This window comes from Zonotrichia albicollis, chromosome 5 (assembly GCF_047830755.1).
Source record: "Zonotrichia albicollis isolate bZonAlb1 chromosome 5, bZonAlb1.hap1, whole genome shotgun sequence".
NCBI lineage: Eukaryota > Metazoa > Chordata > Aves > Passeriformes > Passerellidae > Zonotrichia > Zonotrichia albicollis.
The window spans coordinates 46,836,375-46,859,989 of NC_133823.1; the positions used below are offsets into that span (position 1 = coordinate 46,836,375).

At 36.9% G+C, this 23,615-nt stretch overlaps 1 protein-coding gene across 8 annotated transcripts in view; it reads right to left on the minus strand.

The window, feature by feature from the left end:
* The window catches only part of N4BP2 (NEDD4 binding protein 2), a 41,324-nt gene that overhangs the window by 4,809 nt on the left and 12,900 nt on the right, over window positions 1–23,615 (minus strand). For 4 of the 8 annotated variants that reach the window (XM_074541585.1, XM_074541582.1, XM_074541584.1 and 1 more), the window contains 13 exons: window positions 23,447–23,535; window positions 21,858–21,934; window positions 19,995–20,150; window positions 16,373–18,684; window positions 14,896–14,981; window positions 14,158–14,200; window positions 12,937–13,172; window positions 11,406–11,524; window positions 9,948–10,086; window positions 9,659–9,844; window positions 7,230–7,398; window positions 5,330–5,453; window positions 443–4,562 (listed from right to left, as the gene is read on the minus strand). In XM_074541585.1, coding sequence (XP_074397686.1) covers window positions 4,517–4,562; window positions 5,330–5,453; window positions 7,230–7,398; window positions 9,659–9,844; window positions 9,948–10,086; window positions 11,406–11,524; window positions 12,937–13,172; window positions 14,158–14,200; window positions 14,896–14,981; window positions 16,373–18,684; window positions 19,995–20,150; window positions 21,858–21,934; window positions 23,447–23,535 — 3,782 coding nt within the window. In that variant the 3' untranslated portion in view covers window positions 443–4,516. Of the gene's footprint in view, window positions 1–442; window positions 4,563–5,327; window positions 5,454–7,218; window positions 7,399–9,658; window positions 9,845–9,947; window positions 10,087–11,405; window positions 11,525–12,936; window positions 13,173–14,157; window positions 14,201–14,895; window positions 14,982–16,372; window positions 18,685–19,994; window positions 20,151–21,857; window positions 21,935–23,446; window positions 23,536–23,615 lie in introns of those variants that run through there. The other 4 variants (XR_012580483.1, XR_012580482.1, XR_012580484.1 and 1 more) reach the window with 4 other exon arrangements.

Sequence of the window (23,615 nt, forward strand, 5' to 3'; positions counted from 1 at the left end):
GCGCTGGGCTCCCTCAGGATCCACTCTCACTGCCTCTGATCCACGGGCTCCTGCTAAATGAGGTCTCTGCAGAACACTTCCCTCCCCCAAAGCCCCATTGCTGCAGTGGTCAGACCACTCCTCCCCTTGGTGTGCACTGCTGCTCTCACTCTCCCATGAGTAAGCCAGCCTGGAATAGCAGCTCTTCAGCTACTTCAGGTCAAAAAAAAATCTGAAACCATGACCCTCGTTCTCAGTAATTTGAGCATTCAGCCCGCACTCACAGCACTGAAATCCAGGCCACAAATCTGTTCCTTTTTATGCCTGCAGATGGTTGCTTCATCTCCCTACAGATGGTATCCTGAAGCCAAGCAAGTGGCTTTCATGCAGAACTCCAAGACTACTTTTTGAAAAAATTTGATACAAGCTGCAGCACAGTTTTCCAAGGAAAGACAGAAGGCTATACTTGTGACAAAAATCCTTTATTAAACTATATTCTGTAAATTCCATTTCATATTAGAAATTTTAAATGCAAATTACAAAACTATTTCAGTAAAAAACAAAATTATAGTTAACAGCAAAAGTACAACTTTATACAAATAAAAAAATCATTTTTTGTTTTAATTTAAAAATAGAAATTTGTATCTTCCAATGTACTGGTCCTAACAGCTTTTACAATTGGTAGCTGCAATACTAGGTGTTTTCACATGTGTATTCACATCTACTCATTTAATCCTCTGCAAAGTTTATTTAGCTGAAATAGCATGAATAGTTGGGCTTTGGTTGGGTTTTGAGGGGGGATGTACCACATGATATTAAAAGCAAAAGCCAAAGTCATTAAGTATTGTCAAGGTATCCTGAAATATTTTTGCCCTACTACTTTCACAATCAACTGAAATGGTTTTCAACAGTCACATTACTTCAGACAACTTTCTTCATTGCACCTCTGGACTTTTTTTTTTCCACTTTAGGATCACTCATCTAATGTTAGCACAAGTATTAATTTTGTATATTAAAAAATGGTAATTTTCCTAAATTAAAACTTGGCATAACTATTAAAATGTTTTGTAAAAGAAGACACAAAAAGTCACATATTAAAGGCTATCATTCATCACCATCACATGCTGTTGAAGAATAGAAAGTGCTACACAAACAGTTGTACATTATTTCAGAGTGCTGGTGGCAATACTGCTATTTTAATTGTAAGATGATACAGAATTTACACGATACCTCTGGTTTCTCATGGATTCTCACTGCAAGAGATATCAGAATGGTTGGAACTTCTAAAATATAACCTACTTTGAAATACCATTTTGAAATAATTATATTTCAAAGAATTCATCCCAGAATACATCATAAAATCATTCAGAGAAATACAAGAACTTCAGTGTTGTTTTTCTGGAATACTGGCAAGTAGCTGAAGGCATGGAGATCCTTGCTGATAAAACTCTCCTTACTTTTACTCCGTGCACTCATCTTCAGACCTATTCTGTATCCAGCTCAGCACAGCTTTTAAGCAAGTGCTTGAGATCCCTCAGAGGATCATTACATTTTCTCTGAGTCAGAACTGCAATGCCTCGTTTTGAGCAGCTGAAGCTGACAGAGGCAAGATTGGTTCTGTCAGTGTTATGATTTTAAGCCATCATCTCCATCAAAGTTCAGCTGGTAGTCAAACAACACATGTAGGTGAATGACCAATTCACCCCAGGCAGGGCATTCAGAGAATGTTCATGAACCTCAACCTGCACCCCAATGAAAGCCAGTGAAGAGAGGAAAAGAGAAGAGTATTCAAAACTGCTCTTGAGCTGTGTATTTCTCTGCTGATTTTGACAGACTGAAGAAAAATTCTCCTTGCACTGGGTAGAGTTGATTTTACCCTGAACATTTTTAATGTATTTATCCAAATAGGACTAAAGGATGAAAAAACAGTCTGAAAGGACACTGAAGCTCACCAGGAACAGTACCTTTCTTGTAAGTCTTAGCCCACTCCCAGAGACTGTTTATGCACTTTTAATTCTTTAATCTCCTTTGTCCCCTTAAGCTTGCACTTTTTGCGTGCAGTGGTAATTTTGAAAGAGGCTCAGGAAGTGGCAATTTCAAAAATATTCCTGAGCATGTTGGTCAGAGCATGTTCTGGGGAAGTGAGAGTCAACTGCAATCATTATCATCCACTTGCTAAGCCAGAAGAAGGCAAAAAGCTGTGTTTCTCATCTCCAGGGTAAAGTTGTCAACTAGATTATGATGAACAGATGGGCAAGACGAAAACTTTTTCTGCTTGTCTTTTGAACTAAAATCTAAGCTGTCTTTGTCCATGTCAGGAATGGTGTGAATACGCTGAGTGAATCAGGCTGCCTCCCAAAACAACCAGAAGTGTTGGCACTCCCTTGTTTACAGGCACATCTCTGTAGGGCTCGGGCACCCAAGCAGCTCAACACACAGCAGCCACCCAGGCCAACCAACAGGGACTGTACTGCAAAGAGCTGTCCCAGAGAGCTGCAACTCCACTTGGTATAAACAGCAGCACTAAGGAAAACCTGTTCAGGAACAGAAGGAAGTCCCTTGGTCCAAAACAAAGATTCTGGCTCTGCTGAGATAATTCTAGCATTTGCAACTCTGTACAGCTGATAGTCTGAACTGTTGTCTTGAGGCCAAGTGCCTAAACAGCATCTCAATCCATTTTAGGCACTGTCACAGAGGATGGAGTGTGGACTTCACACAGGACATCATGCAGTGGCAGAAAAAGCTCTGTTAGTGCTGTAAGGGGACCACAGATCTTTTGTATTTCACTCACTGATTCCCAGAGCAAGGCAGAGAGAAGGAAACAGAGAAAGGACATAATTCAGATGAATTAAGTACCCACAAAAAATACAAAACTTATTATGGCAGTCTATTACAGAAAGAATCTCTTTGATTAAGTATTACTCAAGCTATTCTTCCACTTGAAATCACCAGGAAAAGATAACTGAATCTGTTGAAGCACGACAAACTCATTTTTAAGTCTACCATGCATCATAGTCACTGTGTATATATTAGAGTAAATACAGACATATTCAGGAAACATCATGTCTTTCAGCCTGTCAGCAACTTACACAGACACGTTTTCAAGTGAAACCTATTTCTGTGGACAGCTTTTCTCACAGAAGTCCTTTGTTTATTAGTCCTCATGTATGCAAATTGAAGAATTTGCAGACACATATGGATTCATATACAAACTCTATGTGCATGTAGTTCCTCCATAAAATTTACTTCAAAGTGGTTAAAAATTTAAAAATTCCTCACATTAATCCTTAATCTATTAATATTATTCCTAATACACAACTCACATCTGTTCTGGAAAAGCCGTACAACAAAAATTCATATGCCCTTCAGGAGGCAAAGACAAATAAAAATAGTGATGTATTCTACAAGATATTTCTATTTAAAAAGTGTTCTGATTGTGTACTGGAAACACTTGCATAAGTAGAGACGTTTATATTTCATTTCTGAAGGGTTTTGTTTGGGATCTTTTTATGTTGTTTGGTTTTTACACAGGTATTTCTAGATGCTGATGCAATGCCATCAAAATCAGAGTAATTTTTGTACTCCCAGATTTTCCAGTTAGGCAATTACTTCTGCAATATTAGTATTCACTTTGATGTTAAAAATATATTTTAAATGTCTCATTATCATATTTTCTAAAAGGAAATCACCAAACAATACACAGAGAATGAAGACATCATTATCAGACACTTGTAAAGTAAAACAATACTGCATTTGCTGAATTTAAAAAGCTACAAAGAAAGAAACAATTTTAATCCAGTAGGTGGATCTCCAAAAGAGACTGAATAACAGCATTGTGGTTTTCCTTTAAGAGATCACACTAAATCTGCCAAATTACTAAACACACAGCTGGCCTTAATGAACAGGCCTTATATGCAACCTCTTCAGGATTTGGAGAAGTTTTGAGGGAAGTCACGATAACAGAACTGGTCAACTCAACATAACCACTAAAAAGACACAAGATTTTTAAAGAAACCTGGAAATACTCAGCACTCAGATGTAACTGGATTTGAAATACCAGTAGTTGCTCAGTTTCCGCCTCTCCTTTGCTATTCTGAAGGGTTTAGCACAAAGTTCTGAATTACAAAATAACTTTGTATAAGATAATATGTTTTAGAAGTACAGAAGCCACAGCAATCAAGACGTGCAAGTCAAAAGGCAGGTCAGGTATGCTAAGAAGATAGTTATATTAAAAATTGTACCTTAACTTCTGTTAAAAACATCATATATTTCTCAGCAAAATTCTTAAATCTGCATTTCTGAGACTTCAAATCCTTTTAAGTATCTTCCTTTTGCAGGTTCAAAAAAAGTTCTACTCCACAGAAAAAATTTATTGGAAACATACTGACAAATCCACTTGCTGTAAACTGAGACCAGTTTAATAAAATATCATCCTTTAAAACGGACTGAAAAATACCAGTGCAGTTGTTGAAAACATGGGGCGTTACCCGGCAGTCATCTGACACCTCAGTTTCTATATTCCTCTTTCCACAACTCCTCAATTCAGCATGACTTTCAGGCAGCCTGGTTTTATTTCTGTGAACCTATGAAACAAGAGAAAAAGAAGCTTCAACATGTAAACTATATGCAATGCATCACCTTCAATTCTCATCAAACATATGGAAAGTGCTAAGGTCCTCAGTCAAGTGTATGTGCATGTAAGAGTCAGGAAATCAGCATTATGTGATCAGCAGATGTGACACTGGAGAAGGATTTTTCAGTGTCTGGAGATATGAAGACGTGGAAAAAGCAGAAACTAAGATGAAGATCCGAGCAAAGAAAAAGCTGCTGAATATTCTTGGTTATATTAATTCTGCTCTTCTATTCCTGTTCCCCTTTCATTCCCTCTTATTTTGAAATGGATTTTCATCCTTCTATTTTGTAGAAGCCAAGAAAGAAATGGGAAGTCATTGCTGGTTTTGAGTCTCACCTTCCTACACGGCTCTATATAAAAATTAGCCAACACATTGGTGTGAGCCCAGACTTACTAAATTGCTATCCCTCATAAACTGAACACAAATGCAAGTATTGCGACAAATAAAAAGCAGGATTAACAATTTTTCACAGTAAAACTAGCAATCTTGAATGGAAATATGGAATTAAACTATCTCAGAGGAAAGAAATTAACATTTAACAGCTACTACACAACTGCATCAGATTTGTGAAACAACTGAGTTAATTTAATCTGAAACAGCAGACCTGCCCTGATCTGCGCAGTAGTTTAACAGCATTCTAAAGCTAAACTTCAATTTTCAGTTATTTAAATGTGGTTCGAGAAAAAAAATTATCAGTAACAAAAATCTAAACTCACCTGAAGTTGTGGCTTGTGAGGTATCGGATAGCTGCTGGTCTGATGCGAGCAACTCCTCCCTGGCTATGGCTTCCTCTTCCCGTGATAACACTGAGATATGGTTTGCCACCACTCTGCTGGTACTCTGCAACAGCAGGAATTGCAACACTTCAAGTTCTCCTCAGCAGGGACTTGGCATGCAGTACAAGCCTTCCATGCATTCCTCTGGAAACTCTCACTACTCATTTGGAGCTTTGTTTTCCCATGATGATATGCATATTTTAGATACAAATAGCAATTTTCCCCCATTTTGAAAAAGTCAAATTTGAAATCTAGACTGCTTGCAAAATGCATATTGTAATAATCACAAAATCCCTCCAATTTCATAGAAGCTTTACTGTCATCTAATATTCAACTGGAATTTACATTCTGTGATATAAATTTAAATTACAAAATTAAAAGAGGTGAGTGGCATTCACTGAATTTTTAAGTGGTGCTTCTGTATTGTTTCATGTTTTATCGTAAATTAATGTGAATAAAGAAATAACATTTTATTGAATAAAGAAATTAAGAAGAAAGAAAATATAAATCCAGCTTTTGACACTTATGCCACATTATTTGGACTATCTTCTGCTATGCTGGAGCATGGAATTCAACAGATCAACACATTCCATGAGTTTTATTAGGGCCCTTAGCCATGATAACAAAAGAAATTGCTCTCTTCCCAGAGATAACAGCAACCTAAATTGATGAAGAGTTTGAAAAAGAGAAAAAAAAATTAAACTGGATTCTCACAACTAGATTTGCCAGTCTGGAATTATTAGTTCACAATACGTGCTTTTTCAACTACTCTCCCCCACATAGTAACTTTATTTAGGTTTTATATTTATTTACTGTTAATTCTGGCAGCAAAAGAAAGTTCCCAGTATTGATCCTTTTCCCATGTACATACAGTGAAATTAACTACTTTTTTTTCAGCCTTAGGTAAATAGACTGAACAGAGAGCTCCTACTATCGATTTCAGCATTGCTGATTTAAGTACAGTTCTGGAAATTTAGTTCTAAAAAGCACTAGGTTACAGTTTCAATTGCACAAATGTCATTGCAGGAATTGACCAGATAATGGAACTTAATTATCTCTGGTGCATACTGAAAGACAAGGGTTATCTAAAGCCTCACCGAACACTTTTATTTATACTCTGTAGAGTAGCTCCTTCAAAAAATCCTGTTTGTGTGGCAGTGCCTTGTGTAAGAAATATTTGTTACAGAAGCATTCCCAGTGTGCTTAAATTTAGAGGGTAAACTGGTAATGCAGAAAATTGATCTTTTTACAGCATGGACACTCATGAAGTACCTCAACTCTCCACTATGAGAAAAAATGAGCTCTCAAGCAAAACTGCATAAAATGACATTTCTGGAAGCAGCAGCGTTCTGATCTCAATCGATGCTGCCAACAAACTGATACAAAAGTTTCTGAAAGGTAGCTCAGATCTCACACTTTCACGTAGAAGTTGAAGACCATATCATCACTGTTGTTACAATTCCAACACAGTAATTTTTCTTTTAAGATTATAAAAGCAACATAGTTGTGACAAAGCAATGCAATGGGAACACATATGGTTGCATCATCATCTCAGTAAAAAATGTCATGAAGGACAGACCAAGTATTCAATAATAGTAACAAAAAGGGATAAAACAAGAAGCATTTACCAAGAAGCAGGGGGAGGGGGCGAGACAGGAACAACAAAAATCACTGAAAAACAATTCCACTGGGGTACTTTGAAAACAAGACAACACAAAGCCTATTTGTTTTTAAAACACATGTTATTAAAGCACATTCATTCCCTCTAATATTGCCATGCATCATTTCTTCTCATCATGAGAATAATTTTTAGGGGTAAGAATTATTACCTAAACCCTACCTTCCCTTTTCTCCTGGAGTACTCTGGACAATTGATTGACCGCCTCATCCACATGGAGACCATGCAAATCCAACACATTCATAGGCAGCAAGGAAGTATTTACTCTCTCAAAGATTTGCACAGCAGCAGCATGGTTAGCTTCTTTCATCTTCTGCTCATGAAGGCGACCCTTTATTCATAAGCACAGTGACTATTACACACCAAGAAATAATTTTAGCTCCACACTGCTCAGTGGTTTCAAAATGACAGCACTGGCAGGGTGCTTTTACTTCAAGTTTGAACTAGTAAAATTTATAATTCTAGCAGAACTTCTGCAAGATGCTCAGTGAGACCTACTCACAAGAAGATTTCATTAAATCTGTTTGTGAGAAACTACTCAAAGCTGGCACAAAGAAGACATTATAACAAAAGTCTTACAAGGAGGAAAAAAAGTCAGAAAAGGCACAAAATCATAAGGTCTGTACATAAGCTAACAAGTTACACTCCATAATGAGTTGCAAATTTATTTTCCTAACAATAGATTTTTTTATTTCCTGCGAGTATTTTGCTAAAATTATGATGAAAGTATCAGAGAAACTGCCCAACAGATTAGGAAAAGCCTGCTGACTGTTGTATTTGAGGTTAATTCTTCCGAATGCATTCCCGAAATTTCAGACAAGCCAAGGGTAAATAATAACAATAATAATAGTAACAGTAACAACAACAACAATAATATCATCATCTATCATCTCTCCCAATACTTTTTGACATATTTTATGACTGACAAGGTCAGTAAGTCTCTTCTGGAATGAAGGCAAGGTGCAGTATAGTTAGTCACTTTACTACAGAGTGAACAAGTACCAACTCCTTCCCATGAACCTTGCAATGGTAGTATCTGAGAGATCAAAGCATCAAATTATGTCCTTGAAGATGTGTAGGCACAGTCTAAAAAGGAATGGAAGGAACTCCAGGTATTGGACTGACAAAGGCTCAAGAGAACAAAAGTGAAAATCTGTCTTACACTTTCTTAAAATGGATCACCTGAAGTGTGTTAGTGTCAGACCCAAGACAGCAGCTCTGTAACCCACTTGCAAAGGATTCCCAAGACAAAGGCCACCAGGAATAAAGTATTTTTTATTAATAAAGGTAGATTAGTTTGCCTTTTTATTACCTAAAGGAAAGTATATAATGAATAAATTTCAATAGATTTACAATAGATTGTATTTGTTCTTATGGATAAGAACCAAAGTAAGGACTTGAAATTACACTTCTGTTTAAAATCCTGAACATCTTTGTCTCAAAACTTCAAGAATATATGAAACAGGATAAAACACATAAAAAGCATAAAAAGTTCATTATAAAAATTGATAATCTGTACTTCCTACATGCACAGTAACAATCTAAACATTTAGAATTACACCACTTGCATGAAAGCTTTTTGAATAAGCAAATTCAAGTGATTTATTATTACATTTTTGTTCTGTCATAATACAATTCCAAGTTTAGAATTAAATGCTTCTATACTGTGAATTCTTACTGAATTTTTATATACTATTAGATCAGGGGAAAACTACAGCCTTTGAAGATACTTGTAACACATTTTTTAAGCATGATGTCAAGGGACATGCTTAGTGCCTGTGAAGGAACTAAGAAGCCAATGTAGAGGAACTTTGATTACAAGAAGAGATGAGACTTAAAAGCAGGAGTAGGATCAACAGCACTGATCAGCAGTACTCAAACTGGTGCATACTAAGAAATGTGCCTGAATCAAGACCAAAGAGCTAGTGTTCCAAGGCCAGAGCATGCAAGACTGATCAGCAGCAGATCTACACTGCATAACCAGATGTATCATGAAAAGCATGACATACACACCTCATTTATCCCAACCCAAGACAGACTGTAGCCATAAAGATAGTCAGAATGAAGAAGCGAAGACAGCAGGCAGCAGTCTTGCCCAAGATATATGGAGGATGAAGCAAACAAGATTTAGAGGCAAAAGATGACATCTTAATACCTGTCTGACTCCTATAAAGTACAGAAGATGTGTCTAAGAACAGTTCAGCACTAACATATACAGAGGATTCAAAAAACTTATGTTTGTTGCAGTCCATGTCACACTCCAGTGAACCTAGCCAGATCACTTGGACACAAATCTTGGTGTTTACAAGGACATGATGAGATGTGAAAGAGATCTAAGACAAAGGAGCATGTGTGACTAAGCACTAGATATCACCTTTCATGAGGTCTCACACTAGATTTGGTTACATTAGCTTCCTGTGCCAGTATCATTACTAGTGGAAGCAAATTTACTTGTGATTGTCAATATAATACACAGGGAACAGTGACCAAATTCATCAACTCTAGCAGGCATGATGTTTTCCTTATCACTTCCAACTCAGGGTTTAAGTACTTCCCTAAGTTCAGACAAAAAGCACAATATTTTTGTTTACCTGATGTGCATAAAATGCCGCCACAGGCTTCATACCCATGCGATAGGCCTCTCCAGCCTTTCTCAAACATTCCTGTCTCTTTTGCTGGTGACAAAAAGCTTCTGCTCTTAAATCATCATATTGTGGATATTCAAAGTCTTGAAACATTTCACATAAAGGATCATCCTCTTCCTTACTTTTTTTTGCCTGTAGGAATTCATATTGTTGAAGTTACAGGTGCATTGTAGGGTGTTTCCATTAGCATTGTTTTGGCTATGTTTATAACTATGGTTAAAAAAAATATAAATACCTTCTTCTCACGGTTCTTTGCAGTATTGTAGGAAGAAACAATTTCATTTTGCTGAGCAGTTTCTTGAGCTATAACTGTTTGTACAGGATCTGCCTCCAGAACACAGTTCAGAAACTGTTCAGTTTGTTCTAAAGAGTAGCTGTAAAGGATAAATAAAGCCCGTGACTTTACAAATATATATTAATAGCTGCTGTAGTTATCTAAATTCATTATAACAAACATTGATATTCTTACAGAACTAGATTACAATGAAAATAAACACTGGAATGGAATATTCCAGCTTATTAAAGAAAGGCTTGCAAACTCCTTGTAGGGCATTACTGGCATCAACACACATGCAGTCTTGGTCGACTGAAACATAACTGAGGGGCACTTGAACATTAAAAGGAAAATTACATAACTGAAATAAATTGCATCCTACATTAATCAAAAAGATATTAATAAATGCTGCTCTTTGGGCTGAGTAAGATAGCTCATCTTAAGTCTTCTCTGGTAAAGGTTAGATAGTTCAAACTAATTTAAAAGTAGCTCAGTTTTCTGAAACCCTAATGAGGGAAAATCCTTGCATTTTTAGTCAAACTTTGTTATCAAATTTAATTAAGTAAGACATTGGTTGCCAACAGCTTTCTAATAAGCTGTTTTTCTTCTTTATTCTTGCTCTTTAGTAAGCTAACAAGAACAGACTGATCAAAAGTAAGGACAGATTTTGGGAAAGGTAACACTATGAGGACAATTTTGAATGTGAAAAATGAGATGGTGAAATGTTTGAATTATAAAAATGGATGAAGGATATATTTTAAACAGGAAAGATTTTTATAACAATCTGGACAAGCAGCATGACTGACAAGTAGGTATGCAAACCCATATGTAGAGACAGACATTCCAATGGCCAAGGATGAAAAAAGATGTTTCTCTTGAAAAAAAAAGGAACTTGGATTTAAGAAGGCAGAAACTTCACAGAAACTTGGATTTAAGAAGGTAGACATATATCCCAGAAACATAATGCAGAAGAGAGAAAGAGAATGTCAGCAGGAAGGCATAGAGAGATGGTTCATTCCCTCAGAGCAGCTGCAGTAACCAGGAAAGCACTCACAGGTAACACCAGGTGATGATTGTGTTTTCCTCTTGGGCAGATGCCACTTCCTGCAATGCTACTACTACCACACCCACTCATTTCTCCCACTAGATTTAAACCCCAGCTCTCAAGAAAATATGAAGTTCCACTGACAGTCAGGCAGTGGTCAACAGCAAGAGACACTCTTCTCCCAGTGAAAGAAACTGTCTCTTCTACCTTTAAAAGAAATGTGTCTAAACTGAGTTTTATACCCTTTTTGCCTTTATTTAGAGTAACAAAAAGCACTACTTTGCAAAAAACCATTCTTTAGTAGCATCTTAAGTCTCAATATTTATGACTGTAACTGAGTACCATTTTTACAAAGAAGTAATAGGATTTCTTACTTGTTGTCCCTGAAGACATCCATTAAGAAATTTTGATTAATAGTTGGAAACATCTCAAAAAGTTGCTTCTCCTTTAGTTTAGCAGCACAGTCCTTTCTGGCTGTAGAAGGAACACGATTCTACCCAGAAAACAAAAGAAATGTATTAAAAGTTCTTCATTAGAAAAAAAATACAGTAAAGGTGGAGCCAATCCAACTTTGCCATTATTTGTTACCATTTTAGAAGTATCTACTCAGTTGGTATGCACCCACAGCAATGACAATGTGCCATACCAGCCTGCCACACTGATCAGCATAAAGTAAGGACAGGTGAGTTGTATCATACACCACTGCAGTACTCTGCAGTCTTTTGAAGTAATGCAGCTGGAGGTCCCCCATAATTTGGACAAAGTAAAATGAGGATTTTTAGGAGGGGTTTAGCTTTTGGAATTTATTCCCTGCCAGTCCATTCAGTCCAGTGCTAAGCTTGTGCAAAGTACTCCTCTTTATACTGAGGGCCTGGGGTTGAAACAATACCTCATTATTAAGCGGCATAAACAATTTTGGTTTGATGTATCAGAAGCTGTGTCTATAATAAATATTCTTAGTTGTCATCTGAGAAGGTGACATAATTATAACCTAGAATCAATTGGAATGATCGTTCCAATATTCAGATTTTTTTTAAAAAGAAAAAAAGTGGTCAAGATAAAGCAAAGCTCCATGAATTCAAACTGAAAATAAAGCTGTGGACATGACATTTGTTCTTATCAGTAGGGCACGTACATGCAGCTCAAAGAAAGAATCCACAAGCCATTTTCCAAGTACAGGCTAATTCATACAACTTCCTACACCAGTTCAGAGCTCCTCTACTTTAGGACAGCTGCTTATCAGCGACCATTACAAATAAGAACACCTGTTCTGAACATCAGTGGGGCAGTAGAGGGCAGTAACAGGCACAAGCCAAACAGGCAGGGTACAGGAATTCTGTGTGGAAAACAAAGAACTAGTAAAAATCTATTAAAGAGTTACTTTAGAAGTGGGTACAGAAACTTGTTGCAGATTAACCTCAATTACTTATTTTAATGTCTCATCTGTTAGGAATATTGTGGGTTCTCCTAAACAAAAAAAAAAACCATTACAGCCAATTCAGTACACTTCTAGACAAGGCATGGAGCTAACTAAGAACTTTTTTTTTGATACTGCTGTCACAATGAAAAGCATGGAAGATTATACTGATTTTGGTTTTAGCTGAGCAACCAAAAAATAATTCAACCAAACACAAATGCTAGCCTGGATAGTAAAATGCAGCATGATCTGTGTGAAAACAACCAAAATATTATATTCTAAATGAGACTGTATTTTTCAAACAGAACCATCTACCTCAAGCAAAACTTCTGTATCACAGTTATCAACGATACTAATTGGCATGCATTTTTTTGTCACAAATTCAAGCTGTAATCAGCAACACAGGGATGAGTCACCAAATAAGACATACCCTATTTCACTAACAGTAATGAATCTAAGGTACATTTAAAAAATGGTGCTATCCATACCAGGTCCTCTCTCTCCTGCATGGCTATTTCTTCAGAAATTATTTGCCTGAGAGAAACTTTCTGAATCTGAGCATTCCAATGATCCATAAATGGAAAAACATCTGATGTTGCTGGGGTTTTTGTCTGTATATTATTAGATGTGTCTGCAGCCAAGTTCGATTTCTTCTTCTGTATTTTGCTGTCTGCATTCTGAGATAACAGCACTTCTGAGTCATCTGTATCTATCTGCTGAAACACTGTAGGACATTCAAAAACAATAAAAGTAGGGTGACAAAACACTTACTAGGTTATATATACATGCAATGACAAAATAATTAAGACAAGTTTTTCAATTTATACAGTTTGAGTTTTGTTAAAACAAGATTATTAATACTAAAACAAAAACCAACACATTGCTTTCACTTTCTCTACTTCAATTTTCCAAAGACTGTCTGATCATCTTTATCTATTTTGTGAAATAAAAGAAAACCACCAGACTTCCTCACCAAATTCTCAAGTGCTAAGATGTATCTTACAGCCGTAAATCACCATGCACATACATTAGGTGGGGCTTGTTTGCTTTTATAAAAGAATCACTGACTAGTATGTTTACCTGCCTTTCTTCTACAACTTTAGGACAGATGCTTAATAATCTCATTTTCTACTTCCACAAGTTATTGGCAACAGCATTGTTTGGTCACTAGTTTGCACCCACATTGCAGTCCAAGTGTGCAGTGGGGTTCTGCCATAGAGGGACATTTCTTCTGGGACCTGAATGAAACTGGACTGCAAGAGATGTTAACATTTTTTGAACAAGGCATCCATCTTCCTGCTAAAATCATCTCTGATGAACAACTTGTCAGTGTTGTATTCCTGACCTCCCTTCCTCGCCTGCAGAAATCTTACTCTGCTGGTAATTCTCTGACTGTTCCTTTTCTTGCCACAGAGAATTCCTACCAAAGGGCTGTCTGCTTCAACCAGAGCTTCTCCAAGTTTTCTGAACGACACAAAACTATAGGCTTTATCTGGAACAAGTGATTCTGCTTTTAATTAACTCCTCTCCCCTCCCCCACACATCACAAGAGATAGGTAAATGGATCCAAAGGCAATACAATTTAGTCTAATAAATAAAGTCATCATTTTTCAATGGATGGAGCATTTGCAACCTTAAGTTTCAAATAATTAAATGCTTTTATAATGAACATTAAGTACTTTTACAATTAAAAGCAATACATGACATACCTTCTGCAGACGACTTACAAGATTCATCTCTCCTCTGACGCTTCTAAATAAAAATAGTAAAATCATGAATGTTGTAAGTTATGAATTTTGCAGGAAAACTTTGCAAGTGTTAGCTTCTAATTAAAGCAATTTCAAAATAAGGTCTCACAATACTTCTCAAAGATTCAGTATTTAAAAAATACATATTTAGGAAAAATAATTCTGAAGTGAAAGTTGTAAGCTAAAATTATCTTTCTAAAAACACATCAAACCAGAGAAACATGCCCCACTGCTAAGACTTCATAGGCTTGATTACATAAATCAAACAAAAATTTAGCCAAAAGGCATTCCAAGTTTCACAGAGCTGTAAAGGAACATAAGTTAGAGAGCTCATCTCAATTATTGCACATGGAGATGTTTTGTATAGAGAATAATTAATAAAAGAATTGTTTTTACAGGTCAAAAAACCAATAAGGATTTTTGTCCAGTGAAATTCTTCATCAATCTTGTAGTGAAATTGTGCACTATGATCCTTCTTTTTTAAGAATCTTGTTTTTATGATGAGGCACTCATGACATCCCTTAAAACACCTTCCAATAGCTCCAATGATTATAACATACTGATACACTCCACACATTTTACAAACTACTATTATATTTTATCATTGTTCTTACAAAGATAATACCTTTAGACCAAGACAAATGGTCTGACAAAATACAGGCATGCCACAATGCATCATAAACCAAAAAATCTACTGACCAGAATAGATTCTTTCCATTTTTCATGAATCACTTTTGCCAAATTCAGATCAATATGAACCACACAATCCTCAACAGTTAGCGATCCTTGAGGAACAAAGAGAATATATTCATTAAAAGCATTCTATAAAAACTTATGTAAGCAATTAAAGTACAGCATCCTAGACTTATTAATTTTAACTTTAGATATTCTACATAAACTGGTCACGCCTAAAAAAAACTTCTAAACAAAAAAGCACATTCCACAGAAATTATTTTCAGGTGTTCAAAAACTCTGAAAGGCTAGGAAAGAAACAAGTCAACATTAACTGTATACTGTTGAACTACGACTACCTGGACAGTGGTATTTTTCCTTCTCTTTTCAGTTTTCCTAGCAGACCCTTCTTTTACAAAGCCATTGTTAATTGACAACAGTTTCATCCACGAAACTCTGATTCCCCCTGTTCCATTGCAATCCACATGGCAACTGCTTTTCTGTACAACATAGCCACCACAGCCCAACAGCAGTCACATCCCTCCTTTCCAGCACACAAACTCAGAGAGACAAACTCCAAGCATCCCCCCAAACTCTAAAGGAAACAGCAGAAATTATCATGGTATCATAACAAAGGCTCTTTTTCCTAAAAAGGGTATTTCTCACCCTTTCAAAAATAAAAAAGCAAGAAGTATGTATGCGTCAAATAAAAGTTTTGAGCATACTTCAGACACAATAAAACACTTTTCTGCTATAAAAAGCAAACTTTTTTTTAAGGAGGTAGGCATGTAAGGCAAAGAGACCAGTAATCAAACCCACCAATAAATCAGGTATCCAGGGTTTCACATAATGCAATCTTCAAGATAAGATGAAAGACAGAAAGGAGAAAAAAAAGGGAAAAGTGTGGGGAAAAAAAGAGAGAAAAACATCAATCTTATGTTCCTCCTATTTTCTTTTTTCCTTTTTCTATCACTCTTTAACTTGTGAGATGCATGTTTAAGCTGCTTATGACTTCCTTAACCATAATCTGCCAGCAGACTGATCTGTTGTCATCTTTTTAAGGACACAGCCAACTTCATCTCCCTTAACCATCCATCTTCTTGTTCCCCAACTTATGTGATGCCTAAAGGTTTTTTTTCCCTTTCTTCTTTCCTAATCAGCCACAATTTGCATATTCCTTATCATCTAAATATCTCTTCAGAGTTCGAATATAAGCTCAAAGGCCTGTTGCTCAGAATGCAAATAAGCAAATATATTTTTACTGTGAAGTATGTGCATGTACAAAAAGACAAAGGCAGAAGGTAGCACTACTGCACTTATATTTTATGCTATGCTTAGTTCAGTTTATTTCTGCATTAACATCAACCGCCAGTATCATGAGGAGTTACAGGAATCTACTCCCTAAAAATCAAGCATGAAGAGAAAAAAACACAGGCAAGGAAAGAAAGGTTTACTATCCAAATAATTTTTTTTTCATAAAAACATGTATATAATTACATCATACCTGCATCAATGCCAACAGGTCCAAATATCTCTTTCAGCTGGAGTGCCAATTCAGGAGGCAATGTTAGTTCTAGGCAATCTATACTGAAGGCTGCATGTGATGCTGGTATAGGGCTTTGCCTCTTGGCTTTAGTTGCAGCCCAGCTTGGAGTGTCAATTTCTTCTTTACCACATATCTCCCTGCAATTCTCCTGAGTTTCTTTATCCAGCTCCAGTTCTTTATTGCTGCTAGGACCAACCAGAGGTGCACGATCCACTTCCAACAAACCAGCCCCTTTGGAATTTTTGGCATTGCTTTCTGAAGGGTTACTGTCACTTTCATTGTTTAATTCAGATTTCAAATTGGTAGAAGTTATGTTAGGATCATGAGGCAAAGCTGCATCAAGTTGTAAAAGTGATGGCTTATTTACAGTTTCTTCAAGAGGACTCTCACTCCCTCCCTTCTGCTTTCCTGAAACAGAAAGCTCCATGACACCTGCTGCTGAGCTGCTTGTGTTAGTTCTAGGGGCTGAATCCACAGAATTTTTCACTTCCACTGAATTATCCAATGAGGTAGCAGTGAATGAGTCAGAAACATCAGCACTTGTCACAGCTGTCTTGGTAGCCCTACTTTCTGCAATGCTGAGTGGTGAGTCCTTGCCTTCCAAAGTCTCAAAGGTATCACCAGCCCCAAGTACTTGTGGGGCTTGTTTGCAGTCTTTGAGATTCTCATCATAGTTTATACTAGCCTTGAAATCAAGGTCTGTGGCCACTGGCTCAGCTTCGCTTACCTGAAAGCTCTCAGGATCAACAGCTTTACATAGCTTTTCATCAGAGTCTAACAGCAGACCTGTGGCCCAGTCTATGTCTTTGTTACATCTTTCATACAGATCTTTCAGAGCTTCAAATGAAACAGACTCAAAGAGCTTACAGAGTATATCTAGTTTTTCAGACTCATCAATATTGATAAGCTCACTTTCCTCCACGAAAGTACTTTTATCATACGTAACTCGATAGGGTATTTTTTCCTGAGAATCTGAGACATTATCTATGTCTTTGGGTTTGAAGCCATCTAACCTCCCATGCAGTATTTTTGCTGTCTCAGGAAAAAGCATTTTCTTTTCTAATCTCCACAGGAGAGCAAAGTCCTGTGATTCAGTCTGTGAATAGCTACTTTTTTGCCTACATAAATCTGTTTCCTGTTTCTCTTCTGCCAGGTTAAGTTTAGACAAATGGTCCTCTTCTCTGGGATGTGGCAAGCTGCTGTTTGTAAAAGTGAGGGCTAATTTGTGATGTTTCCTTGTTCTCTTACTTTGCTGGGATTTTTCCTCACTTACTGTTTCACTACCTACTATTTCGGCTTGGTGTACAGGCAAACTCCTTGTATCTGGTTGCTCTTCAGTGCTCACAGGTGACCCATGAACCACATGCACAGTCTCAAGAACATTCATATTAGCGTCGTCTTCAGTATTTCTGTCCTCATCACACTGACTTAAATTTGTCTTTCTCATTCTCCTTGACCTTTGCTGTCTCTGTTCTAATGAGGCTGAGACAGGCCAATATTCTAACATTTGCAATTCTGGTGTAACTTTATCTGAACTAACAGAGTAACAGCTACAGGGTAGACTTTCATCCTCATGTCCTTTCTCAACAGTACATGTCTCAGGCAGGTCCACCTGCTCTTTACCTATCTCAGAATGCTGCTGACTGGGAGTTTCACCTTCCTTATCACTCTTCAGAGGAGATTTTTCTAGTCTTCTAGATCTTTTGACTCTCTGTCCCATTGTTTGTTCCATGGGCCAGTCACCCAGAAAGTTTAGTAGTTCTGGTTTTCCTGATGTGTCAAAAGCCGAACTGCTTGATTCCACCGTGTTACTCATTTGTGTTGATTTTGGTTCCATACACATTCTGCCCAATTGTTCAACTGCAGTTTGAACTCTGCCACTGTTGTTATCACTGTGTTCCTCAGCTCCACCTGTGTGTAAGTTCACAGTCTCTTCAGCTGGAATCACATCAGCCTCATCCATTCCTGCTTCAGTACTTTCTTCTGGTTTTAATCTCTTTTCTTCTTTCTTCTTCAAGGGCAGCTCTCTTTTGATGCAATCTGATAAATTAATTTCCAAGTCATCTTCAACAGTGCTGTTCTCAGAATTGTGTTCCACTGAGATATTTTCCATTTCTTTTTCCTCTTTCTGAAAATGCTCGGGGTCACAACTACTTTCTAATGTTAGAGAAATACTGGGAGAAGTTTTATCAACTTCAGCTAGTTCAATAGGCTCCACCTCAGAAGCAAAACATTCTTCTTCCTTTACATCAGAATGTGCCTCTCTCTTTCTGAAAGACAAATTGGAATGAAATATAGACCCATTTCAAACTTTCTTAAAACATTGTCCACATTTTTAACTCCAGCTAGAGATAGCATAGAGAGTTTAACCTAGCTAGACTTCTAATAGAAGGAAAACAAATTTATAACTAGCTGTAACTCCAACACTCCTCAACAAAAAAGGAGCTAAGCAAAGATGAACTTTCTTTAGTAAGCACTTTCTTAAGTAACTTTCTTTTGTGCTCTTCTTACTAGAGCACAGGGCTAAGAACACCTTCTCAGGAGTCAATCTCCCCCCCATCCCACTTCCAGCATTCAGTTTTGTATCAAAGCACTTTGCTGCCAAGACACTTCCTCATTCAGATCAGCAAGTCTGGTAAATATACTTTTATCTAATGACTGCTGCTCTCTCCTCTTGGCTTAATGCTAAAGACAGTCTAGACATTAACTAGGAGAGAATGTGCCATTTCTTGTCAAACCATTTTTTACAATCAACTACATTCCATTAATTATCATTTCAAATACATCACACATGCAAAATCCAAGTGAAATAATAATTGAAATCAAATATGATTTCCTGTGTGTGTGTCCTAGTTTTGGCCAGAACATGGAGGTTATTTTAGACCACCTACATCATTGCTGGAGCAGGAATGGGAAGAGGAAGGGGGAGCAAACGAGCAGTGAGTGTGTGGTTTGGGAGTCTCAGTGGGGGCACTGAGCTGGGGACTACCATTCCTGGGCATAACACTGTGCACTACAATACACAGCACAATCCAGACTGGCAACTGCAGAACAGTCCTGGATACAGCCAATGGAAACCTAGGCAAGTTTAAATCAAGTATACTGAAGAGCAAGTAAAACCTGTTACCACTGCACAGAGAATATACTTTCTATCACCAAGATATAATCTAATATCAACATACATACTTGAAAATTGTCATTTGCTCTTATTTGGGACAACATTCTTCTAAAAAACATTTTAGAGATTTTAAGTGCTTTTTATCTATAGCATACATCCAACAACACATTTCTAAGATAACAGCAAGTCAGTCAACATTGGCTTCTTGAAAAGTAACACTGCCATAATGGGAGGCTTTCAAAAGCATTGGAAAGTTGACTAGATCCCTTGACTACTCATTTCTGACAATCCTGAAATTCTTAAAAATTAAAAAAACTATGCAGGGATTTTTTGTGTTACTTAACTGTCTTTTTAAACCTATTCACCATTTGACATTATTACCCAGGTTTTGTTGCTAAGAAGCTAAAAGGCTACATTTTTAGTCTTTTATTTGATGCTATAAAGCTAGTGAAAGAATCTAACCTCTGGCTTTCCTCCTGACAAGGATCTTCACTCCAACCAGCAGCTTCTGATTTGTCTGGAACTGAAGAATCCAATATTGATCTCACAGTAAGGCAGCGTTCATAGCGTTCCAACATTCTTTTGATCTTTTCTTTAGATACGCCATGAACGTTTCTCCTATGAATTGACAATAAACAAATATAAAGCCATTTCAAACTTCTGTATTACAATGACAAAGGAGAAAAATGTAATAGATTTACAGCAAGACTAACCAAAGAATTCAGGGAGCCAGATGAAAAGCTGTGAGACAGCCATTCTTTCTGTATCAGTGCACTAAGGCATTGCAAACAGGGCACATCAGACAAATTGCTGCTCCAGTTTTCCACCCCATCTGGTCTCCCCGTACTGCAGTTAGTTGGATGTTTTGCATAATACTAAAATCTAAAACTGCACTAATAATGCATCTTCCTCAAATAAGTTTCAGAAAACACACTATATCAGATCCTGACAGTGATGCAGGATACCAAACTGGGTACAGAAGACTTCTGAATTCAGTCTTCTTTCCTTGATTTTGCTAAACAAAGAACTCGTTGAGCCTTGAAGAAAATGTATTCACCTATTATTCCGGACACCCTTTGGCCAGAAAATTTCACTAACTCTGTTAAGCACCAATTAGCATTGTGTTCTGCTGCAGTGCCACCTAGAACAAGTAAATCTTGCCAAGGATAGTAAAAGAGAAATTGAAAATACAGAAGAAAAAGTTTAACTTTTATTTTAAAAAGGAAAATAATCTACCTTACCTCACTTTAAAAGCAGCCAACCTTAAGCTAATCATGCAAATTCAGATGACAACAGATACTATAAAATCAGAAAAGTACTTCTGTTGGAAGGGACCTCTGGAAGTCCCATACTTCAGTCTCCTACTCAGAGGAAGTACAGCTAGATCACGTTGCCCAGAGCTTTTTGGCTGATTTTGAATGTACAAAATGACTGAAAGTCTATAAACTCTATGGGCAAACTCTTTCAGTACCTAACCACCTTTAAAGTAAATGTTGGGCTTTTTTTTAAATGTAATCTAGAGTTACAACTTAATGATGTTTGGTTTGTCCTATCCCTGCACAACTCTTTTTAGTCTTCTCTATAATGTTTCAAAAGGTAGCTGAAAACAACACAATTATTCTTCTTCAATTATCTCTGCTTAAGGTTGAATAAACTACTATTGCTCAGTTCCATATCACCTGCGAATCTGCTGAGTGCACTCTGTCCCAGCATCCAAGCCATAAAAAGAACATTAAAGAGCTGCAGTCCCTCCCCAGAGGGACATAGGCCTTCACTTGGCTCACACAACATTTGAACCTGGCATCTAGCCAATTTTCTCATTATCTTTTCTTATGGTTTACTGTTCACTTACATAGGGTTCATGTCTTGCTGATTTCAGCCCTAAGTAATAGAAAATACTGCTAAAGAAGAGGTAAGCAGCAATGATGATGCACCTAAGAGGTTTGTCTCTTTAGGCCACGAGGTGCTGACTGCCCTAAATTCAACTAAAGCAACAGACCAGGATGCAAAACCAGACCCAACCTGACATAATTTTTGCAACCTCAGTGACCCAAAGGAACAGCCACCTATACCTTACATGCCAAGAACTCTAATAATGAAAACATCACAGTGTCTATTGCTAACAGTACCTTCTGCATGTAACTGAAGTGACAGATCTTATAATACATACATTAAAAACTCCACAAAATATCATTAAAAAGCTACTTATTATAAAAAAAATTTTGGCAGATACCTTGCTACTTCACTAGCCATTGTACTAAATGACACCTTTTTAAAAATCATAGCTTGTACTGTCCAGTATGTTATTTTCTTTTACATTCTTACCTTTCAAGTTCTTTTGGTTTAAACTTCCACCAAGTGTCTGGTTCTCGGAACATTACTTTGTATTTGAACTGCTGAGCCTGAATAAAGAGATATAATATAAAACAGAACATGCCACATCACCCATTTCTTATTTCTATGACAAAGCACACTATATGCATAGCTTGCATACCTATGGAAAAAAACATTTGGAATAAAGGTTTTTTTTTCAGTGTTGCATTTCAGTTTATATAAACTGAGATTTTTTAAAAAACGTTTCTGTATCTCTTACCATAAAATTAAATGTGCCATGATGTGTCTTCTGAGACAACACTGCAAAGCATCATCTCTTTCCAGATACAGCATACACATTTCTACACAGCCTCTCCAAGACAGAGGAAAGTGCACAGCTTACATTCAGAGCTGACCAGATGTGAACCAGCTCCAAAACAAGCAATTCAGTTACATCAGCACAGCTATTGTGGACAGCCTTCCTGCCACATGGGAAACTTGACCAAGCTGCAAGTAAATGGTTTCTATATAGTTCAGTCTCATCATGACAGAAAAGGAGCCTACAGTCTAATCAGGAGAAACACTGCAAGTACTGTGCTGTTTCTCCCCATTCCTGTTTTCAGAAAAAATTCTTATCACTGTACCAAACACTGCACTTCTGCAAGAACTCTTGTTGCATCTTGATTTCAGCAAACAGCAAAATAAAGACATAACTTACAAAAGAACTGCTAATCTGACAGTTGCTAATAAATGCAAGGATAGCAAAATAAACATTTTATTAACAAAAATTATGTGTGTCAAAGTCTCACTGTTCATTAATCTATTAGCACATGCAGCATATGTAAGGTATCTGCTCAAAAGCTGTCAATTATATGTACTACACTCTCTGCTGTGTTTCTGTAACAGGCAAGGAGAAATCCCAGACCTACATTATAATACTTTTTTTCACTGTATTATTTCAGTTAATCAGAACTAATGTGATAAAATAATGTTGTTCTAACTACCAACCAATATGGTTAATGATCAATAGCAAAATACACTCGAGACTCTAAAAGTGTTGATGTCCATTTAAAAACTATTATGTGAAAAGGGGGGATCACTTCAACAAAAAGTATTAAGTAAATCTGCATAACTAGAAGCAAGCTAGCAATATTTGGTAACTCTAGCCTCCAACTGGTATCTGCCTCTATATTTAGGATGGAACTGAGTTTTCAAGTTTTACAAAGCATCAGACATCACTCATTCATTACTGTTGATTGCATTTCTAAAGCAGCTTCTAATTTTACTGATCATACAAAAGAGGAACAAAATCCAGTTTCTTCAACAACACTTGCTTTTGGCCCCAAGTGCAAAGAATTTGGCTTCGGTTTTTGGTAACTAGGCCAGGTTAATGCTCATATACCACATGACACATGACACTGCATGAGTCATGCAACACAACATGACACTGAGCAATGAGTCCATGCAACACCAGCTTTTTTACTCCAGACTTCCTTGTGGAATAGAAGCTGGACTGTGAAAGACACTCCGATTTTAAAACATACGTTGTTGCCATGCTAGACAATAATCCCTTTTCACATTGGTCAAATTGTAATACTAACCAAAGCAACATAAGGCTTCATCTCCCATGCTTGTATGTTTGTGTTGTCAATTATTATAGGAGAGATTCGCTTTTCAAACGCTTCTTTGGCTGAAAAATACACATGTAGAAAACAAGGTAATACAGTTAATTTCATTACAATAGGGTGAACATATTAATACTCATTCTCT